The 19,399-nt window shown below is 53.2% G+C and overlaps 11 protein-coding genes across 11 annotated transcripts; 1 reads left to right on the top strand and 10 right to left on the bottom strand.

Annotated features, from left to right (window-relative positions):
• Positions 1–23: 23 nt before the first annotated feature.
• Positions 24–818, bottom strand: SNOG_16078 (hypothetical protein; the record flags this gene model as incomplete). The annotated part of the gene is made up of 1 exon (XM_001806155.1): positions 24–818. The coding sequence occupies one exon, from the start codon at positions 816–818 to the stop codon at positions 24–26; it is 795 nt and encodes a 264-aa protein (XP_001806207.1).
• A 426-nt stretch (positions 819–1,244) lies between these two features.
• On the top strand, positions 1,245–1,905 carry SNOG_16077 (hypothetical protein; the record flags this gene model as incomplete). The annotated part of the gene is made up of 2 exons (XM_001806154.1): positions 1,245–1,275; positions 1,361–1,905. The coding sequence occupies 2 exons, from the start codon at positions 1,245–1,247 to the stop codon at positions 1,903–1,905; spliced, it is 576 nt and encodes a 191-aa protein (XP_001806206.1).
• A 332-nt stretch (positions 1,906–2,237) lies between these two features.
• Positions 2,238–4,535, bottom strand: SNOG_16076 (hypothetical protein; the record flags this gene model as incomplete). The annotated part of the gene is given in 2 exon segments (XM_001806153.1): positions 2,238–2,606; positions 2,625–4,535. The coding sequence occupies 2 exon segments, from the start codon at positions 4,533–4,535 to the stop codon at positions 2,238–2,240; spliced, it is 2,280 nt and encodes a 759-aa protein (XP_001806205.1).
• An 822-nt stretch (positions 4,536–5,357) lies between these two features.
• On the bottom strand, positions 5,358–6,272 carry SNOG_16075 (hypothetical protein; the record flags this gene model as incomplete). Its single annotated transcript, XM_001806152.1, has 1 exon — positions 5,358–6,272. One exon carries the CDS (start codon positions 6,270–6,272, stop codon positions 5,358–5,360), a length of 915 nt encoding a protein of 304 aa, XP_001806204.1.
• A 1,900-nt stretch (positions 6,273–8,172) lies between these two features.
• Positions 8,173–9,213, bottom strand: SNOG_16074 (hypothetical protein). Its single transcript, XM_001806151.1, has 7 exons — positions 9,190–9,213; positions 9,100–9,139; positions 9,000–9,041; positions 8,864–8,946; positions 8,683–8,755; positions 8,582–8,630; positions 8,173–8,521 (listed from the first exon to the last, which is right to left on the bottom strand). Exons 2-7 carry the CDS (start codon positions 9,137–9,139, stop codon positions 8,413–8,415), a joined length of 396 nt encoding a protein of 131 aa, XP_001806203.1. The 5' UTR covers positions 9,190–9,213; the 3' UTR covers positions 8,173–8,412.
• Positions 9,214–9,647: 434 nt separating this feature from the next.
• Positions 9,648–10,893, bottom strand: SNOG_16073 (hypothetical protein; the record flags this gene model as incomplete). Its single annotated transcript, XM_001806150.1, has 3 exons — positions 9,648–10,092; positions 10,142–10,399; positions 10,745–10,893. 3 exons carry the CDS (start codon positions 10,891–10,893, stop codon positions 9,648–9,650), a joined length of 852 nt encoding a protein of 283 aa, XP_001806202.1.
• Positions 10,894–12,021: 1,128 nt separating this feature from the next.
• Positions 12,022–12,313, bottom strand: SNOG_16072 (hypothetical protein; the record flags this gene model as incomplete). The annotated part of the gene is made up of 2 exons (XM_001806149.1): positions 12,022–12,142; positions 12,183–12,313. The coding sequence occupies 2 exons, from the start codon at positions 12,311–12,313 to the stop codon at positions 12,022–12,024; spliced, it is 252 nt and encodes an 83-aa protein (XP_001806201.1).
• Positions 12,314–12,326: 13 nt separating this feature from the next.
• On the bottom strand, positions 12,327–12,794 carry SNOG_16071 (hypothetical protein; the record flags this gene model as incomplete). The annotated part of the gene is made up of 2 exons (XM_001806148.1): positions 12,327–12,526; positions 12,686–12,794. The coding sequence occupies 2 exons, from the start codon at positions 12,792–12,794 to the stop codon at positions 12,327–12,329; spliced, it is 309 nt and encodes a 102-aa protein (XP_001806200.1).
• Positions 12,795–13,667: 873 nt separating this feature from the next.
• On the bottom strand, positions 13,668–16,020 carry SNOG_16070 (hypothetical protein; the record flags this gene model as incomplete). The annotated part of the gene is made up of 4 exons (XM_001806147.1): positions 13,668–13,877; positions 13,937–14,530; positions 14,865–15,484; positions 15,546–16,020. The coding sequence occupies 4 exons, from the start codon at positions 16,018–16,020 to the stop codon at positions 13,668–13,670; spliced, it is 1,899 nt and encodes a 632-aa protein (XP_001806199.1).
• Positions 16,021–16,606: 586 nt separating this feature from the next.
• SNOG_16069 (hypothetical protein) lies at positions 16,607–17,776 on the bottom strand (the record flags this gene model as incomplete). Its single annotated transcript, XM_001806146.1, has 1 exon — positions 16,607–17,776. The coding sequence occupies one exon, from the start codon at positions 17,774–17,776 to the stop codon at positions 16,607–16,609; it is 1,170 nt and encodes a 389-aa protein (XP_001806198.1).
• Positions 17,777–17,840: 64 nt separating this feature from the next.
• Positions 17,841–18,952, bottom strand: SNOG_16068 (hypothetical protein; the record flags this gene model as incomplete). Its single annotated transcript, XM_001806145.1, has 2 exons — positions 17,841–18,842; positions 18,890–18,952. The coding sequence occupies 2 exons, from the start codon at positions 18,950–18,952 to the stop codon at positions 17,841–17,843; spliced, it is 1,065 nt and encodes a 354-aa protein (XP_001806197.1).
• Positions 18,953–19,399: the final 447 nt, after the last annotated feature.

Here is a 19,399-nt window from a genome sequence, read left to right as displayed (position 1 = left end):
CCCATTGTGTTTGTTGGAATTTGCTAGCCGCTTTTTGCGTCGTCGTGCTGCTGTGTGCCTGGTGTGCCTGATGTGCCTGGTGCGTTAGTCAAGCTTTTAGTAGCTTCAAGCCATGAGACGGAGGACCGTCTTTTACTGCTTGAAGCCTTCTTGACCTCGTTATCCATGTCGTCTAATATCTTTGAGAAGTACTCTTGGGCGTCTTGCTGTGTGAAGGTACTCATCGACTTGAGCTTCCCGGGTATCCAAAAGTGTTTCCCGAGATTTGCTGGATCATTGAGGTTGTCGATCAGTTCATGGAGTGCGCCGTTGGTGGAGTCGGCAGTAAGCGAAGGATGTTCAGCGGTTATTGTGGCAAGGTAATGGCGTAGAGAAGGCAAGGCGGCAAGACCCTGAATAACACTGTTCTGGTAGCAAGAGTTGCTGAGGTTCCCGAGGCCAGGCGGAACGTTGCTGGGTCCGCTCGACAAGGCGTTTGTGAAGCGGGTGACGCCCTTGTGAAGCAAGCTTTGGCTGTGAGAGCCGAAGATGAGTCCCAACAAGCCGCTTGCTTTCCGCATCGTGTTTTCGGCCGGCTCGGTCTCGGACTGGTCGATGGAGGCGTGGGACGACGGTAGCACACCGACAGACATGTCAACAAGCTGCGCGACGCGGGAACGAATAGGGAAACCGGCAAGCTCGAGCGCCTTGAAGAGAGCGTATGCGCCAAAGACGGTTGTGAGCAGAATCCAAGTGAGGGAAGTGCTGGACGTCGGTGCCGTCCACGGCCGATGCGGCGGATGTGGAGCGTCGAACGCGTAGTGGCCGTAGTCGCTCATAGCGCTGTACGAAGCGAAGAATGTGGTATTGGTGGGGTCGAGGATGGATGATGGTACAATGTTCGGGGCGGCAGACGGGTCTTTCAACCTTTGGGCCAGCGCATAGATTGTGTCGGGCAGAGCAAACGCGGTGGCGTTGAGTTTGCCTGCGACATGGAGAGGCGGGAGGGGAGACGGCGACGCGGCAGGAGGGGGTAGTGATGAGCGAAGGCGGTGGTGGTGGTGGTAGTCAAGCAATCAATGTGTTGAAGAGAGGGCTTGTCATGGTCTCGTCTGCCATCGGGGGAAGGAGCGGAGATGGCCTAAACGGGCCTGGCGCGAAGAGTGGAGCCCGAAATTTGGTCTTCGCGACGGCACTGCGGATAGCGTGGTGGCATGTCACGATGCACACGACAGAAGCTTGTATTTGAAAATCACAGAAACAAAATGGCCAAGACAGCAAAGATCAAGAAGCGGGGTACGTCCACGAAGAGACCGCAGAGACAGCAGAGACAGCAGAGACATTCACTGCCACCGGCATGCCGCGACTAACCCACCTCCAGAAGTCACGGTGCACTCGCGTGCTGCCCGCCGCGCCGCCTCGCCCTCAATCGACCTGGACAAGAAGCTCAAGCAGACGACGCGCGACTCGACGTCTCCCTCCCGGCCGTCGCAGGTGAAGCCACACGCCCTCGCCGCCCAGAATGGCGGCATCCAGAAGAAGCAGAAAAAGGGCAACATGACCCGCGCGCAACGGCTGCGGCACCAAAAAGGCCTCGAGCGCGCAGCAGACGTCATGGACAAGCGCCAGGTCAAGGTCGTCAAGAGCCTCGGCAAGGAGCGCAACATCAAGGAGCGCAGCAAGGGCTGGGAAGACGTCAACGGCGACGGCAAGAAGCGCAAGAAGACGACCGGCCTCGACGACGCTGACGAGCACGACGCCGACGGCAAGGATGACCGCGAGTGGGTCAGCGACGAAGAAATGGACGACACGGTCGCTGCTGCTGCTGCTGCTGCTGCTGCTGCTGCTGCTGCTGCTGCGCCCGAGCCTGCAGCCGCTGTCGCAGAGAGCATACCGCTGCCCGTTGTAGAGGATGAGCTGCTGTAGAGTGTGGTTGAGCAAAGTGTGCATTTCATTAGCACGCCTCAGTCAGCCGGCGCCCGTCATGATAGTTACGACTTATGATACCCAAATCTATCGAGACAAACACATCTGTCTCCTTTTACCCGCCTATCACCCTTCACTGGGGCAGGAGCATTCCGTCGCACTCGTTCACTTCCTTCGGACGCACTCTGCCCAGCATGCATAGATACGGGTGACATTGATGCTGGAGATACATACAGTACAGTACATTTGGCCTTCAAGCTGTTCCTCGCCCTCGCCGCGTCATCCTGATCAGTCACGGATACGCATGGTCTCCTCTGGAATTTCCGTTGCTGTCAGAAAAGGCTAGCCCGCAGGCATGAGGTGGTAAGAGAGGTGGGCGTGTCCCAATCTTGATCTGAAGACATCTTCTCTTTCCACGGGTCATTGGCTTCATCTTCGTGATCAACCTCATCTTCATCATCCAAGTAGGGGGCGTAATACCCATAATCATCATCGTCATCATCGTCGTGCGGATCGCCGCCACCGCGAACTGACACCATGGGAGGATTCCTCATGTCAGTTGCGTTATCAAACATGGCGTCTGCTGCACACAAATTGCAAGAGCACACTGAATCGGCTAGCTCTTCGTTTGCGGTGTCAGGTCTGTAGTCGAACGAGTTGATAATGTGGGCGAGTTGAATGAACCGATCATCCTTGCTGTGCTGGGGCATAGTACGTACCGGAGTAACTCGCTTGTCGTCCTGTGCACGTGGTACAAACTCGACGTAGTCGTCGCTATCAAAGGTCTCCCACGCAGCAATTCTGACAGCATTGTCGGCCATGGTATGTGCCTGGTGGCTTTCTGGGATGCCGACGAGGACCACGTCGTCGAGCAGGGACTCGGGGAGATCGATGCCCATCCTGTCTCGAATCTCTATGATGTCTCGTACCCTGGCGGCACACGTATCTATCTCCAGATCATTATCGTGTTGATGGTTCAGAATCTTTCGAACATCCTGTAGCTTTGTGCCTTGGGGGAACTGAAGAATCTGTGCGGAACTTCCTGGTAGGACTATGACTGAGCGCAGGGGATAGAAGTAAAAATACATAGCTAGTGTCCTGTCCGCAGTCATCTTCTCACTCGATGTCGTCTGCAACTCTTTGACGGCGGGGCTGAAAAGGACACGGGAATCTCGTGAAGCTCCTTTGTTTGGGGTCGGATTTGCAGGTCTCTGTACCTCCATCTCCTTACCTTTATATTGGTCCTTCTCCTCCCTCTTCTCCATCGACTTATTCAAGAAGCCTAGCTCCATCAATGCATCCGCCTTTTCTTCCTCAGCTGTGTCCAATTCATCTTCCAGACTCGTGAGCATATTGATGTTCCATCTCAAATCCTCAACGACGCTGTTGTACATCTCCTTGAGATCTTCGAACTGTCGCTCAAGATATGTATTCCGCATTCGCAAAATACCAGCGACGCTGATCCAAGCCATGGTGCAAGCTGACGTTTGTTCCTTCCCACAGGTTTCCAGCGTGTTACGAACCAGCTGATCGTAGATACTGTCAAACTCTTCTGCCAGGCGGGTATACGATTCCGATGGTGCCTGGATGGGAGTAAGTATCTTAGCACATCCGCCACCTCTCATCGTAAGCTCTTGTTCCTCGATTGAGGTCTGGGGTTGAGGCATAAGGCTCTGATCAGTCACAATATACATCTCGCCCTGACCTTCTGGTGCCCATAAGTCCTCATCGAGAAGACCAAGCTGAGCAATTGCCTGCCTCACGCCATGGTCATGCTCTACCTCGAAAAGGCAGGTAGCCTCGCTGCCATGGCCGTATTTCTTCGAATGATTGAGCTCAATGCTCTTCCAGGTATCATTATCGCAGGCATCTCCGCGGAGGAAATGGCAGACAATGATCGGAGTTTCAAAAACGTGTTTGTCGGGGCAACAATCCAATGCAAAACCTCCATTGAGATATACCATGTGGATACCACAGGGTTCAAAGGAGTCATCTCTCCGATGTAGACATCGAAGTACATGTCCAGAGCATTGGTCGTTTGCAAAGCTGACAGATCCATCTACGCTCGAGGTCTTGGTATCAGTCCCAGCCTTTGGTACTTTTGCCGATGCAACTGAAAGCTTTTGGTCCACCTCATCCCAGTTCTTGTACTTCGCATGACTGTACACGTGCTCTTCATCTTCGAGTTGACCGCCCATGCCGCCCCTAATTTCGGGACGAGACTCGTTCACATCTCCATCGCGAGTTTCAAGGTCGCTCAACTGCACTAGCAACGAATCAAGATCGTGTTGCAGCCTATCGAAATCCAAGATGTATATCGCTATTCCTCGCGAGTTGTGTTCAGCGTCTCCGATCGGTGAGCTCCTTAGTTCCGCATTCTCCTGCAGCTCATCAACTTCTCTTTTCAGTTTGTTGACCTCCCAATCCAGCTTGTTCTTCCTCTGCTCTAACTTTTCAAGAGCTTTGTCGATGGACTCCATCATCGTTTCATACCCATGCTGTTGCTCAGCAGCATGCGTAGAATGACTGAGGTGATTCTCCCAGCCTTCTGCACCAATGCACTCCATTTCGTCCAGAAATGCTTCAACTTGTTCGCCATCTCGTACCGAGTTCAGTATAGTTTGGCGCATTATGGGTATCTGTGAGACAAGCGCATGGAGGCGTGTGTGGTGTGTGGAAGAGATTGAAACTGGAAAGCGACAGAAGTGCCTCAGGATCTCAGCATAGTGGATTGCTGTTGGTTGGGCCATAATGTATGCCATGGACTCTTCTTCGTGGCCGCAATGATTGTGAGTAGTCGCTATCTCGGTTGGTTACGTGCCTGTTAGGTGGAATCGGAAGATGTGTTACGAAGTCGCAAGAAGAATATAGATGCGCAGAGCAAAAAGTCTTTATTAAGAAGCTCAGATTCAATGATTGACCACCCTTGGAGAGCTCAACATGAACTTCAATTCTGTGATCCTCAACGCTGTGAATCTGAGAGTCACAGCCACAACAAGTGAAATTCTGGGAAGTAGAAATTGACTGAGACAACAATCATTGTCCGATCGTGTTGACAAACTATAAAAGACAGCGAAAGTGAATGCAGTGAGCAAACAGATCAAGCACAAACGCAGGAAACTGACAAGTGAGAATCAATATCGTCGAATTATGTCATGTATCATGCTTCTATGTCTATTGTACGAACTCATAAAAATAAATGTTGGCTGATATCATGCCGGGGTATACCGTACTTTTGCCCCTATAATATTGCGCCTTGCAAGACAATGAAACGTACAAATGTACTACTAAAGCCTCGTCGACCAGATAAATCAAACTGTTAAATAAAACCCATTGCAAAAGAATGAACCGGATACCGAAGTTGCCATCAGAGAAGCCAGCACTGTATACTACGTGGCTGCGCTGTTAGCCAAACACCGTTGACTGCACCACCCTGGAGAACCAACACGAGCCTAGTTGGCAACGCGCGTCATGGGTCGTCCTCGTTCGACGCGCGGAACAGTGTCTGAAGAGATAGTGCGCGTTCGCGCAGCAGCAGCGGCTGCGACGGCATCTTGATGTTCCTTGGCCATGAGCCTCAATGCAGCCTTAGCCTCTTCCAGAGGTACACTATTGTTGCGCTTTGGACTGTTGCGCCTTGACTGCGCACGGCTGGAAGGGGTAGAAATTGGAGAAAGAGCTCCTCGGATGCTGCTCGCTCTCGTACTAGGTGCGCTGGGCCCATCTCGGACGCTGCCAGGACCAGTGCGAAAGGCAGTGCTGACAGACTCTTGACTGCGAGCATCGGCATCGGGCTCGTGCTCACGTGAAACAGGTCGCGATCGTATGAAGTTTGGGTCGTCGCCTTTTCGCATATGTCGAAATTCGTTGGTCGCAGAGTCGATACACCAGAGCTTGTAGCCAGACGTAGATCCAGGAATGAAAGTGCCATGTTCATCCCAGCAGTGAACCCATGCAACACCATTGTCGAGCTGAAAGAAGCCAGCTTCAACTTTTCTTCCGCGCTCGTTCTTGATCTGGGTCGTTCGCTTGCGGCGCTTGTAATCGTCCTCTAGAAGGTAGCGACCTAACACACGGGACCGATGAACTGGGATCGGCTTCTCGAGCTTGTCAAACTCGCGTGGCTGCGACGACGTCTCTGGGGAAGATGAACCTTCTCCAGAGGCTTTAGAGTCTGCGGATTCTAAAGGTACGTCCTTGACTTTTGCAATTAGGTACCAGCCACGGCCCGGGATGTATTCGTATTGGCCAGGCACAGGGGTGGTCCAGTATTCAGTGACCCTCACAGGTCGCTCAGTCTTGGACGCGCGAAACCATTTGTGCGGTTGGAACACCTTTTGAGTGGCAAGGAAGAGGTTGGGTGTCATGGTAGCGTTTGAAGTAAGAGCCGGAAAGTTGTCGTGGGAGTCGTGTGCTATACCAGTTTCAGAGTCGACCAGCGCTTTTCGAAGAAGCTGAGCGGATGTCGCGTAATTCTGACTTTATATACGGCTGTAGAAACGCAACGGAAAACGTGAAAGCTGACCGTTGAAGTAAACTGTTACGCCGGGCTTTGAAAGGAGGCGCAATACGCGTGAAGGAGGTCCAAGATCGGTCACAGAAAGCGCTCGCCCGGGTTGGTGAATGGCCAAGCGATGTCGATCGCTGCGTGCAAAGCACGACTGTGTCGCCAGGGAAAGCGGTGCAAGCCTCCGGATAGTCGTTACCAGCTGTGAATATCAGGATTCGAGAAATGGAGGCCGGGGGGCTGTCGAAGTATTTAAAACGGCTCGGGAGCTAAAATAGTGGTACGGGCCTAGCAAATCTTTCCAGGCTGACGGAAAGGAAATTTGAAAAAAGGCGCTTTGGTACCGTGGTTGATTGTGCAGAACTGTGGGTCGTTGAGCTTATGGTGCGAAGGGGTAATCGCATCGGTTTTGGTGCTTCCTCGTGCGAATTTGCCAGTCGAGGCCCCAACTTATCCGAAGCACAGGAAAGCATGCCACAACGATTCGTCATTGCCCATTACCTCATTCAAGTGTGGTCGGCGATACCGCTCCGGTTCTTCCCTCCTCTTGCTATCGCACACATACGCATCTGCTGTCGTCCGCATGTGGGATGCCCCATTTGTACCTCCTTCAGAGCATCCCACAGGCTACAATGGGCCAATCAGCCGCCACCCACATGCCCCGTGGCGTCAAAACACAAGATAAAGCGACTGGCGTAGGGTGTGATAAAGGTGTGTGCCTATTTGTGTGAAATTACAGGGCAGGCACAGACGGGAGAGCGGTGTGAGCCTAAGGCATGTTTGCGGGATGGACAAGGTGGAGGTATGGAGAACAGTCAGGTTAGGGTGGTACCGGTAGGACGCGGCGCTCGTAAGCGTTCCCGTAAGCGAAAAAAGCTCCCTGGTAACACTGGGAAACATCGTCGACTCCACAAACAGCAAGACACTGGTGCACGCTTGACACACGAGCATGCGAGCAAATGCTGGCCTGTCTGACGCCCACGAGGCAGTCTTTGGGCATCGTGCGACAGCGCCAAGAATCACGAGCCAGGTCGATCGCAGCACGTCTGCGGCTGTACAACTGCTAATCTGATGCTTGATTGCGCCGTACTCGCTCGCACGGCTTTACTGTGTACTGTCGCATAGACATACGGTGAGTAGGGACTTGTTGAGCTGCCATGGCGAGCGGAAAGGGGATATTGCCAATGGCGTTTGGCTCCGTGCTTATGCAACTCTAGCGAGCGATAAGAATAGCGAGAATGGATCAGCTGCGTGGCCGTGAGCGTGAGCAAGCATACCAGCGAAACTCAAAGCACCAATAGCGACCTCTGGTATCTTTTCACTTGCGTGATGTGATGTCTCGAGTAAATGTATGGAATGGTGGTGTTTTCGCGATATTCACATGTGCACCACTTGTGAATCGCTCAAGATCCACAGGGCAAGCGGTCGTGCTGAGTGGATTACCTCAAAGCAATGGCTTCACATTTCCGTCTCGGCTGCAATACCGAGTGTCGCACATTAGTGAAGTTTTGAGGCAATTGGACTTGCTGATGACGAGGGTAAACAAAAGAGCCTATGTTAGCACATTATGGTGCTTGGGCGCAGAGGAACACGGGTAGCAGCGTGGCCGATGGCGACGGATACTGCATGCTGGCACCTGGCATTAGGTGACTCGTCGACGTCCTGTGGTCGTAACTATACTACTGGGCTTGCATGATTCGAATGATGGGACACAAGTCATAGTGAACCGTTTTACCAGTCATAGTACACCGAGGGGAGAGTGGTATGGGTATTGGCTCTTGTTCATTGCATTCCTACTGCTCGTTCTTCTCCCTATGCTGGGTCGTATCGCAGTTTCGTGTCGTAGTGACTTTTGATGTACATGCCTCTCCTCACATTCACACCTTTAGAGTGCGAGCCGAGCCGAGCCAAGCCGAAGAGGATGAAAAGCCTTCCCATTGAGATCGTAACTAATCACAGAGACGCCTTGTATGCCCCGACCAAGTTGAAACCACGTTCGTCTATGACTCGGTCTTGACGCGAGCCTTGCCGTTCGTCACCTTAACACCAAGCTGCTTCGCGCGGGCAACGATGTCGATGCGCTTTCGTGCGGAAACGGAGTGAGCGATCCTAGTGGACGGTCAGTATGATGCTCGCACAATCGATCTGGAAACGGTGGGGCAGGCGTACTCTGCGGCGAATGTGGTGTTGTGCATGAGGAGAAGGTCAACATCGGCGACTGAGGCAGGTTAGCGACTTGTTGTCTGGTAGTAGGTCTCAGCGAGGCCTACCGTTGGCGACGAGGAAAGCCTTGTGGCCGGAGGGCATGAGGTGGCGGGTCTTCCTGTTGGATCCGTAGCCGATCTAATGCCGTGCGTCAGCCCAAATTCGAAATGTTCTTCGCTGGCATGTCCAGTTCATATCCGAAAACGACATGTCCCAGGATGCGAGGGTCGTAGAGGTAGTTCGTACCTTGGGCATAGCAGCCTGGCCCTTGAACCGCCTGCGGACGCGGTTGTCAATACCCTTAGGCTTGCGCCATGAGGGGTCGACGCCTATCCAATGTCAACTCTGCTATTCCTCCCTTCAGACATTCGTAGTCCCTCACATTTGAAACGGTCGGACTGATGGCGGTTGAAGCGCTTGGGGTCTGTATACGATTTCGTCAGTTGCGAATTTTCCGTGTCATAGTGTTCGGTGTGGCATACGCTTCTTGACGATCGCGACGTGCTTCTTAGCGGCAACCATCTTTTCTATCGTCAGCGAGGGTGTCGACGGTAATTGTGGAGGATACGCACTTTGTCTGCTGTTGGGGTTAGTTGTCGTGACGATTTCGACGTTCGAGCATCGAATTCGAGCCGCAGAGGTGCGCTTGGCACGCTAGTAAGCGAACCTCCACTAGCTTTTGCGACCGAGGGGCCGCGAACAAGACGAACATCACTGAGACAGCGCGCAGGATCATCATTTTTCAAGATTGTCTGTGTAATATCCTCTCACGTGTTTCACTCAATGGTATTTGCAGCCTAACGTGCCATACGATTGCAGCAGTGAGAGGCATACAAGCTTGTAAATTCTTGCTGAGCTAATCTGTCATGCTGAGTATGCTGCTCCATGTCCTTCAAGCGTGCTAGTCGAAGCCAGGGTATGTAATGCTCCGGAGAAAATCATGTCATGCGTTATGTAGGCCATAGCGGGCGCTGTCTTTGTCGTGAGAGGGACGCCGTTCTGAATGCGGCGAAAGACCGCATCATATTACTCAGTACTCCTCGTCCATAGGTTCCTCCTTTGAACCGCCGCGCTTCTCTGTCTTGACCCACTCTACAAAGTCATCGATGACCGACGGCCACGACGATTCCTCGGTCCAGAAGGTCATGGCCTCATCGGCAAGTGTAAGCTTGGCGAACTTCAACGTCTCGTTCCACATGTCCTTGTTCACGCTCTTCTTGAACGAGGTGGTGAGGAAGTCCTTCCACCAGTCTAGCCAGGGCGTACTGGCGCTTGACCACTTGATTGCAGACAGGGGTGAGGCGAAGAGGAGGTCCCAGAAGGCAATCGCTTGCTCGAGAGCAGCTTGTTTTGAGTTGCCGGCTTTCGCGATGGTGAAGGCGTACTTGTAGACGCGATCGAAGAGTTCCCGGTTGCCTGGGAGCTCTGACTTGAGGTTCTTGATGTAGGCCTTCTGCTTCTCTATGGTGTCGCAGCTACGCAATGTTAGAAATGCGTCTTGCGAGCTCGGCCGAGCAAACTTACTTCCGCTCTTGCCAGCCGTTGACGAATCCTTCTCGACTCAGTTCTCCCATAGCAGGAGCCTGGACAATCTCGTGTGCTGCGAACGACTCCAGACCTTCAAGATCCACGTTCAGATCTCCAAAATACTTCATCGTTCCCTCGATACCAACTAGATCTGGCTCTGCCTTGGGATCTTCACGATATTGATCGAAGATCTTGTTGAGCGCTGTCTTCATCGAGGAGGAGCCCGTTGAGCCGCCGCCGCCACCGCTGAAGTACCTGCGTGAGACCTATTAGCATACATCATGTCATGTCAAATTGTTATGTACTGATGCAGGAAAGATTGTGCTTGTTAGGTGCCCATCGTACTCCGAGTGCTGTTCAAAGTTGGGAGCACTTGAAGACCGAGGATTCTTGCTTGCTGGAGCCCGCCATGGCTCCATTGCCGTCATCGGGATGCTGGAATGCTTCAAATATGTCTCCAACTTGGCCGTGTCCCGAAATACAGTCGGGCTAGGATAGAATGGGCGTTCTGTAGCCTCCAATAGATGATATAGCATGATACCACCCAATGGAGGACGGAGCGGAAAGTGTTGAGGGTCTCTACCGCCCCTTATGACAGACAGTAGTTCCTGAGCGCTGGATCCGATCAAATGATCGAAGAGACCTTGGCGGTGGAAGTCGAGCTTTCCGTAGAAGTCGCGACGTGTATTTGCAACTGACGATACATAATGTGTTGCTGGTTGACCATAACCAAACAGAGCGAAGAACATATTGTGTGTATACGAGGAAAGCGTCAGCAGGAAATCCCGAAGACAGTTTCCAGTGGAAATTGGGATAGCCCATGCAGGATGTGAGTAGAGGAGCTCTACCCAGTCGCGAGTCCAGCCATATTCGCGCCCAGGATGATGGTATTTGGTGAGGTCTTGCAGCTCCGCAGCTCCGAATGCACTGCCCGTCAAAGCGTCTGCTTGCCATAAGTGCCTAGAGTCATGGGCTCGGATATTTGCGTGACGTAGAAACAGGGCCGCGATCTCAGCGCTTTGCTTCTGCGAAAGTTGCGAAAATTCTTCATCTCGACCACCACCTCGTAAGAAGACCATTGTCTGGGCTTCGAGGTGCTCGCCACATTCGGTTTTGGGTAGGAGAGATGCTGTGGGCACAGTCAAGGGAGGCTGGGAAGTGGGCGCAAACGAGGACCGTAATACGAGAGATGCGACCGGCGTGGTGACAGTTCGTATGTGACGAGTTTTTGCCAATCTTCCCAGTGGCCCATGTGTATGAGACCCCATCATAGGCACGATAGTAGCAGCTGAGTCTAGACCAGATGATGCAGATGATAAACTATCGTAAAGGACTTGACTCAGATACTCGGCCTGAAGCCTGTGTTGTTCGGTGAGAAGATGCTGCGCCTCTGTGGTAGTGTTGGGTTCACAAGATGGTGGGATTGCTACCACACACGTATCGCCGGCGAGGATGGTACTGGGCCGCAATGAACGGTGATTTCCCGAGACTGCTATAGAATCGGCATCCTGATCTGGGGCCGAGGACACGCGGGATCGCTGCGATATACGACTGGCTGAGCTGAGCGAGCGATATGTAGAGGATGAGCTTTCCGAGGCCACTCTGTCTCTTCGCTTCCGATAAGCAAGCTGACGTGCTCTATCTTCGGACGCCCCGAACATATTGTGGCAAGGGCGAGTATGTAGTGTGATGCTCGATAGCAAGTGTTTGGTTATGCGGGTGGTGGATGAGGGTTCGAAGCGCGAGAACGGTAAGTGACATCTATGGTAGGCACTGCTTCTCTGTTGACTACGAGTGTGGAAGCGACGGAGACATGGCTGAGAGCAGGCACTGGTCCTCAGAGAGGAGCTGCCATATCTCATGTCCCTCCTTCCACTCTATGGCCCAGTGTAGTTGTGCTGCCAGCACTTCTCCACTGAGGTCGCAACTAGGCCATTGTGATGCCTATGGGTCGGCTGTGAACGATTCGCGCCGAGGCGCGGTAGCGAGGTCGGAAAGCTGCACAATATGTCTAAGAAAGAAGAAAACCTGTACTTACGTGTTGATAGCTGCTTGCGCATCCCAGTTGTGGCTCTTGAGCACTCGCGCTGCCGCAGTCCGATCCACGCTTGTGAAGCTCATGAACTGCGCGATCGCATTTTTCTGCTGGGTGGTATAGGCTGGCGGCATGTTGTGTCAGCTGTTATTCCTGAAGTTGGAAAGGTTGCGCGGTGGGCTCGAGCTGCGCGACAACAGCGGGGCTGACCGCGGGGCTGTTGGGCGGGGTAAACCGTAGGTTGACAAAGTGAGAGGAAGAGGGAAAGGAAATTAGGAGGATTAAAGTTAGAGAAGGTTGAACCGCTAGACCAAGCTCTGCTCCTTGGTGGACTCGAGTATAGGTGACTTGGGCGACAATAGTCTAGGTAACTGACGTGACCGCATTTACGGTCTACGCAGCAGCTCGAGCCGAGCGGGCATTTTCCGGACATAAACGCCCTAAAATCCACCACTTCCAGAACCATGCCTTGGACAACGTGAACATACAAAATTGACTTCACTTACCAGCCTCGCCCTCGCCATCGCCATCGCCACTCTTCTTGTTCTTCTTGGGAGTAGTCTTTGTCTTCTTCGCAGGACCCTTTGCATTTTCCTGGATCTTGCGTTTGGGCATGGTGAACGCGTGCCTGTGGGTGTAGCGAAGCGTAGAATCGGCGCTACACGTGTATGCGTGTAAGGGTCGAGTTTGCAACTTGCGCGCGTAACTTCTGGCACAGAGATCTCGGTCTGACGTCACGTCGAGTTGCTGTAAACGGCGATGCGGCTCGAATGTGTTGGCGAGGGTGGACCTACGTGTGCGAACAAGACAGAGTGTACAGAAAAGTCGCAAGCAAGGTCGTTTGCCTGGTGTCAGATCAAGCAGATGTTGTTGCTAGGTGAGGCTCGATTGCTAACAAGTACTTTCTCGAACAGGGAACACGGCTCGCAGTGAATCAGGAACTTCGCATATTGGCCCTAAGTCGCGTTGACAAGAGCCCTGGAATATGATAGGCAAGCAGACAAGACAGAATTGCGTGCCGAAGCTGGGTCGGCTCAAAGTACAACGCGCGACCCTCACGGCAGGTATTTTGACAGGGCTGGATCGCCAACTCCACGCGTAGTCATGTGCCCTATCGAATACGGGAGTCCTTTTATGGCAAGTCTGCCATGACCGGCCGAACGAATGCGGAACGCGATTGTGCCACAAACTTTTTATTCAAACGATCTCGAGGTTCACGTGTCACTATACGGTTTTCAAAACCCTGAACCATTTCCTTGTAGATGACAATCTGTGGTCACAGAGGCTTGAGTACCTGCACTACGCGCAGAGGTAGTACATGACAAAGGAATAGACAAGCGAGCAGGTCCTTGTTGCAAAAGAAAGGCTGGATCGCCGCGATAAAATCAAGAAGCCGCATATGCTGGCCACGCTTGCAACTCAAAGAGTTGCGTAACAAAACAGGGGATGTACAAATTACAGCTATTGTCCATGATCATCTCTGTATTATCAGTCGGCTGATGGCATACTCTCCACTTCCTCACTCAATGCCCGCCAATTGTCTGCCTGTAGCTCCGCGTACTTCACACGCTCTTGACTCCATTCCTGATGCAGTCTGCTAATGTGGTATTGGCTCTTCTGGAAATGTAGCAATTCATCTCGGATGCATTCCTTGATGAAGACACCCCGCGCATGCTGCTGAACGATGGATTCCTTGTCCTGTCGAGCATCAAATTAGCCAACCGTCAAATCGACTGTGAAGTATGCTGGGGAATTACCTTGACGATAGCATCTTCAACCTTTTCTGCCTCCCCAGGTTTGATTAGATCTGCAGGCTTATTCCTGATGTTCTGCAGCTTCGTCTCGTTGTTTGCTATCCTCTTTTCCAGCGCCGGAATGTTGTCTCTCGCGTACTTGTCTCTTCGATCGAACATATCCCTCATACTGACCAGTGTGTCTCGTTGCCTCTTAAAGTCCTCGAGTACACCCTCTTCCCATCCTCGTGCCTCGTCTTCCAAAAGTTGTTTCGACTGATCCAGATGTCTCGCTGTTGAATTCATACCTTCGTTTAGCAAGGGAATGTCATTCGTATCGACTGCGTAGGTCTCCTGCGAACTCTCGGTGAGAGAGACGAGAGCGGTAGAGAAGCGATGGTATTCAGCAGCCATGCCTTCGTTACGTCTGGTTAGTCTCTCCATCATGTTGCACAAATTGATGTAGCTCTCTGAGCTTCGTCTTACTCCCGATCGGACGGTATCGAAAAGCTCGGGCAGCGTCTTGGGAAGCGAGTCTTCTAGATCAGGAGGAAGCGTCTTGCCAGCAAACTCTTCTTGGACAGACAAGTTGGCTTGTTTGCGCCAGACCGAGAGTTCCTGCAATCGATCAGTACCCCATGTGTACACGTTCCCCGAGAAGTACTTACGGTAGGCACGGTGAGGAACATAACTACAAGTTGTTCCTGATTAAGCACGGGATGCCTGACAAGTGCATTTGTGAATCGTGTTAATCCTTTCCTTCGTTTCTCCAGGAAGCTAGCATCTGCAGCTATGGGGTTGCCGTTGACTAAGAAATCTCAATACGCATCGAATCGTTGGGGAAGGTGTACTCACTACCAACTCGCTTTGGGGGCAACAATGGAAGTTGCCGGAAAGGATACCGCTTGTGTAGGCAGTCTAACAACCAAACAAAGTCACTGTAGCGACGCACAACTTTGGTAGTCCGTCTTGAGCTGGCCACTTCGTAGTTACGATGCTGGAACAAGAACACGCCCTCCTTTTCGGCAATAGTTGTAATTGTGATGACCTCCTCGCTCCCGCTTCCTCCTGCGCGCCCAATCGAGCGACCCAGCTCAGGTGGAGGATTGTGACCGCCACCTACAGGAGCTGCGCCAAATCCGCCATCGCCTAGGTCTGGCGTCGCGAATGGCTGGCTGGACACGCCATTGTAGCCTCCCCATCCACCCTCACTACTCAAGGAGCTCGGCTGGATGTTGTCTTGATTCGAGGTTGATTGGGAAGTCGAGTGCGTAGTGAATTGACTCGTAGTCCGGGCAGTAGAGGGACCATTCGCGCCGTTCGTCTGACCTGGGACAGCTGCATAGCTCGAATGATTGTGATCTTTGTGCATATCTGGGCTGCCCCAGGGATCGGCCTCTGGATCACCAAAAGACTGCTTGCGCATGGGCGCACGTGAGCGGCTCGGTGTGGGCAATTGCTGCTCCGACGGTTGCTGTTGAGGTGTAGGGCGTGGCGGTTCCTGTGCGGGCGGCGCGGGCTCAGGTTGTTGCTTCAGTGACTGGGGTAACGATACCGACGGAACGGGCAAATCTAGCGGGCCATTAGTATCACCCAGATGCGATTGCGGTTGGTATGGAGATGCTGCACTGACTTCTCTTCCGCTCATCGACACTGTCCAGGGTTATGTCCTCGCCAATTTGGGAGAGGGCAATCAACGCGAACAGCACGTTGAACTCGTTCCTTCCCAGTCCCGCATCCTCATTGCCCGACTGCACAACAATGTCCAGGATCGTGGCTTGGACATCGCTGGAGACGCCGCTGCTGGCCATGAGGTTCTTTGCATCGTCAATGCTAATGCCGCTGGTGGCGCCATGGCCGGCGTCTAGTACTGCGTCGAATGCTTCGATGTAGGCGTCAGGCACGTCCGACGCAGGAAGGAGCGACTTCACAAGAGAGGCGCGACCGCCTTTCTTCGGTGTAGGAAATGCCCACGGCGAGTCGTTGTTGTCAATCTCGTCGGCGAACAAGCTGTTCCCCGTCTTGCCCGCGGGCTTAGGATCGTCATCGAAGAGCGACGACGACTGTTTCGCGCGCGAGGGCACGTCCTCGTCACCAAACAGAGACATGGCGACGAGTGTGTGTTTTATGTATGTGTGGACTAGAAAGGAGCACGAGAACTGCAGCGGCAACGAAGGGTGGCTGCAGGACGAGATTCCAGACGGAAGCTCTATGTGACGATAACATGGAGCTATCACACAGCCGCGCCGCGCAAGGAACAGGCCGACGCGCTAGCCCAAGCTTCAATGGGCACCTATCATCAGCTTGGCACAGTACATGTTATGTCATCACGGCAGTGGAACTCTGAGTTTCGGAATCATCTTTGGACGCATTGTCGTATGTCTGTGTGTATATACATGTACATTTTGTACGCAGATCGATCTCTGCGGGCACAATGTAAGGCAACGCCTCTACGTAACGTGTAGTTGAAAATCATAAACCAGTGGGTATCCATGAACGAACCGTATCCTCGAGTCCTGTAGCCTCTTCTTTTGAGGGCCAACTGTACGCCAAATCCATGCCAATGCTATGTGGTGTAACCAACCACTGAGTAAAACTCTCCCTGCCGTGCGCCTAGCCAAATATGAGGGTATATGCCAACACCAGAAATTCGTAACCATAATGTGAAATGTAATCGACAAGCCAAGATGTAGACTATCTGTCGTGATTTGTGCTTGAGTGAGCCACGGTCTGGTTGCCCAAGACGTCGGAACTGCCGTTCGCATGGAGTGCGATGTTTGACGCAAATCGCACGTGAGACGCACGGCTCGATCCAACTGGCGAAGACGAGTTCAGCGCGGAATCACTCGACCGTGTGCCTCCAGATGATTGCGTGGGTGAAGATATATCTTCCTCTTCGATGGCGGTTGGAACTCTGGTGAGATTCAAACCAGCTGTTGCAGAAGTCTCTTCGTGGTGGCCTCGTTGCTGCTGAACTATAATATCAGGCGACCAGGTCTGACCACGGGGCTGGGCGGGTATGATAGTCACGGGCAGCGTGGCTTCGGCTTGCATATCATTCCTCTTCTTTGCCCGGAAGCGTTCTCCTTGTTGTGCGGCAAACGTTCCCAATCGGTCCGCCAGTGCAAGGCCACTGTAGTTTCGTGGTGGAATGTTTGCGGCTACATCATCAACTGCAAGTGGTTCAATTACTCGCCCTCTTTGCAATTCTTGCGGTGGGGTACGACCATGGCGGCGAAACGTATTCGCAACTGCTTGCCAATGCCATTTACTTTTGTTGGCGGCCGCAGTTCCATGCACATTCGCACCCTTCTCGGGGTCTTCAGGGTCGGTAGCAGAGTGTTGGTTGTGTTGGTTTTGTGTTTGTGTTTGTGTTTGTGTTTGTGTTTGCGTTTCCGAGGGCATCTCGTTTCGATTTGAGCGGCCTTCTGCGGTGCCCGGTGGGAGAGGGGGTGGTGTTTCGCTTATCGGATGGTATCGGACTGTGTAGACTGTAGAATCTGCAGAAGTTGTGTCTGTCCTGCTTACAGGCGAAGAGATGATTGGAACGGGTGGCGGCGTCTGGACACGCATATAGTTGCGCGAACTCCGGTCACCTCGATTCGCAGACACGGATTGGCGATGTGCAGGTGCAGGTGCCGGGATGTGAATACTCCGCTTCTGGCGTGCTTGTGTGCGTGGCGACTCAGTCATCTTTCGGCCTAGGCGGTGGGCGAGATCATTGATACGATCCGTATGAGCAGTCGTAAATGCGCCCAGACCACCAAAGCCTCCTCCGCGCCCAGTCTTTTGCTCGTCATACGTCTTGTGGCCTTCTCTTTTGGAGGGCCACCTCGTGTCTGATGACGGTGTAGTGTCGAGCATGTCGTCTCCGTCGTAGATTTCCCTTCCTAGAATCCCATCTTTTCTCTCCTCTCTCTCTAGAGCTTCAATCCTCTCGACCCACTCCCAAACAATCACACTGGCAGCGGCAGCTCCGGACCCAGCGGAAGTAGTCGCCCCATCCAGCAATGGTGTAATTTGCGATGTCGGTGATAAAAAATACAACAGGCGTAAGGACGGCGATAACGGAGAGGAGCGCAACAACGCTCATGTTCCACATCATGGAGTGGTAGAAGGCGTATCGTCGCTTCGTAATGGCGTAGTACATGACCCAAGCAGCGTATAGCATGCTAAGGGATAGTTGAAACAGGTAACTCAAAGCGGGGATGGCGGTCTCAAAGTGCACGGGACGGCCATTGTTCTCGTACGGTCCAAAGCTGTTCAAAGAGCTGAAGGTAATGTCCAGGAGGATCAATGCGAAGCCGACCCATTTGATGATAACCTTCTCTTTGTGGCGCGGAAACAGGCGTATCAGAGTCTGTACCTGTGCGAGCCAGATGAATATGTCGGAAATAATGCGGGAGACCTTGATCTCCATGCCTGCTACGACCTGGTCGCGCAGCTCCATGGCATCGATGAAGCCTTCTCTGTACTGGCGGCCGGCGATCTTGAACGTGTCGGCAGTGGCGAGCGTCAGCGATATGGCGACGGTGAGGGCGGCCACCTTCTGCAGCCAGGGCCTGCTGCCGACGCCGATGATGGATCCACCTCCTGTTGCGCCGCTAATCATGCCGCGTCGTCCCATGAGTCCCGAGCGGCCCGTCGCATTGCCGACAAAGAAGGTACGAGGAGTGATGATGAGCATAATGACGAGCATCCACGCGATGACGGTCGCAGCGCCCGTCGCATAGGCCTGGGGGGTGATGGAGGCGTGGAACGGGTCGCGGATGTCGGCGATGCTGGTGATACCGCCCGTGGTTTCGTCCATGACATTCTGCGAAGAGTCGCTGCATTGTGGGCGGAAGAACGCGTCGGCGCTGAGGTTGATGAAGTTGCCCGGTGCCAGTTCGATGATGCCGTAGGCAGGGAGTTTGTACGAGGGGCAATGCTGTCGTCGTCAGTAGCTGCGCGCGCAGTGGCTGCTGGCACACTCACGAAAGGCTTGGACTGGTCGCGCCGTCCCAGGAGGTAGGCCGCGTCCCACTCGTCCTCCCACATCTTCGGCGTCTATACTGATCCAGCAGCAGCGGGTGCACAGCGATATTGTCCCATGGAGATTCAGAAGAGCGACATGGCCTCGTGGTCGGGGTGTGGTGCGATGTGGTGCGATGTAGTGCGAGGTGGTGGGTAGGGTCGTGTCGTGGCGGGTGTTGGATAAGCGTCGAGGCACGAGAGAGGGAGGAGCCAAGGAAGATCAAGCTTCTCGCAGAGGGCAGACGCCTCCCTCCAGGCTGGAACGGCAGGTGCCACCCCAACTTCGGCTAATCCCCGCCCGATTGGCCGCAACTGTCGGCCCTTCACTTGGGGGTTCCCCACAAGCAGCCTTCGAAACGTCGCAGGCTGGTCGTGGATACGTAAAGTTTAGTGCTTCTTCGCTGCGTCCTCTAGACATCGGCATCAGTGACAAAATGCGACAATATTTGACAGAAAATTCCATGGCTGTTT

The sequence above is a fragment of the Parastagonospora nodorum genome (assembly GCF_000146915.1).
Source record: "Parastagonospora nodorum SN15 chromosome Unknown scaffold_42, whole genome shotgun sequence".
Lineage (NCBI taxonomy): Eukaryota > Fungi > Ascomycota > Dothideomycetes > Pleosporales > Phaeosphaeriaceae > Parastagonospora > Parastagonospora nodorum.
This window is presented reverse-complemented; position numbering and strand designations above follow the sequence as displayed.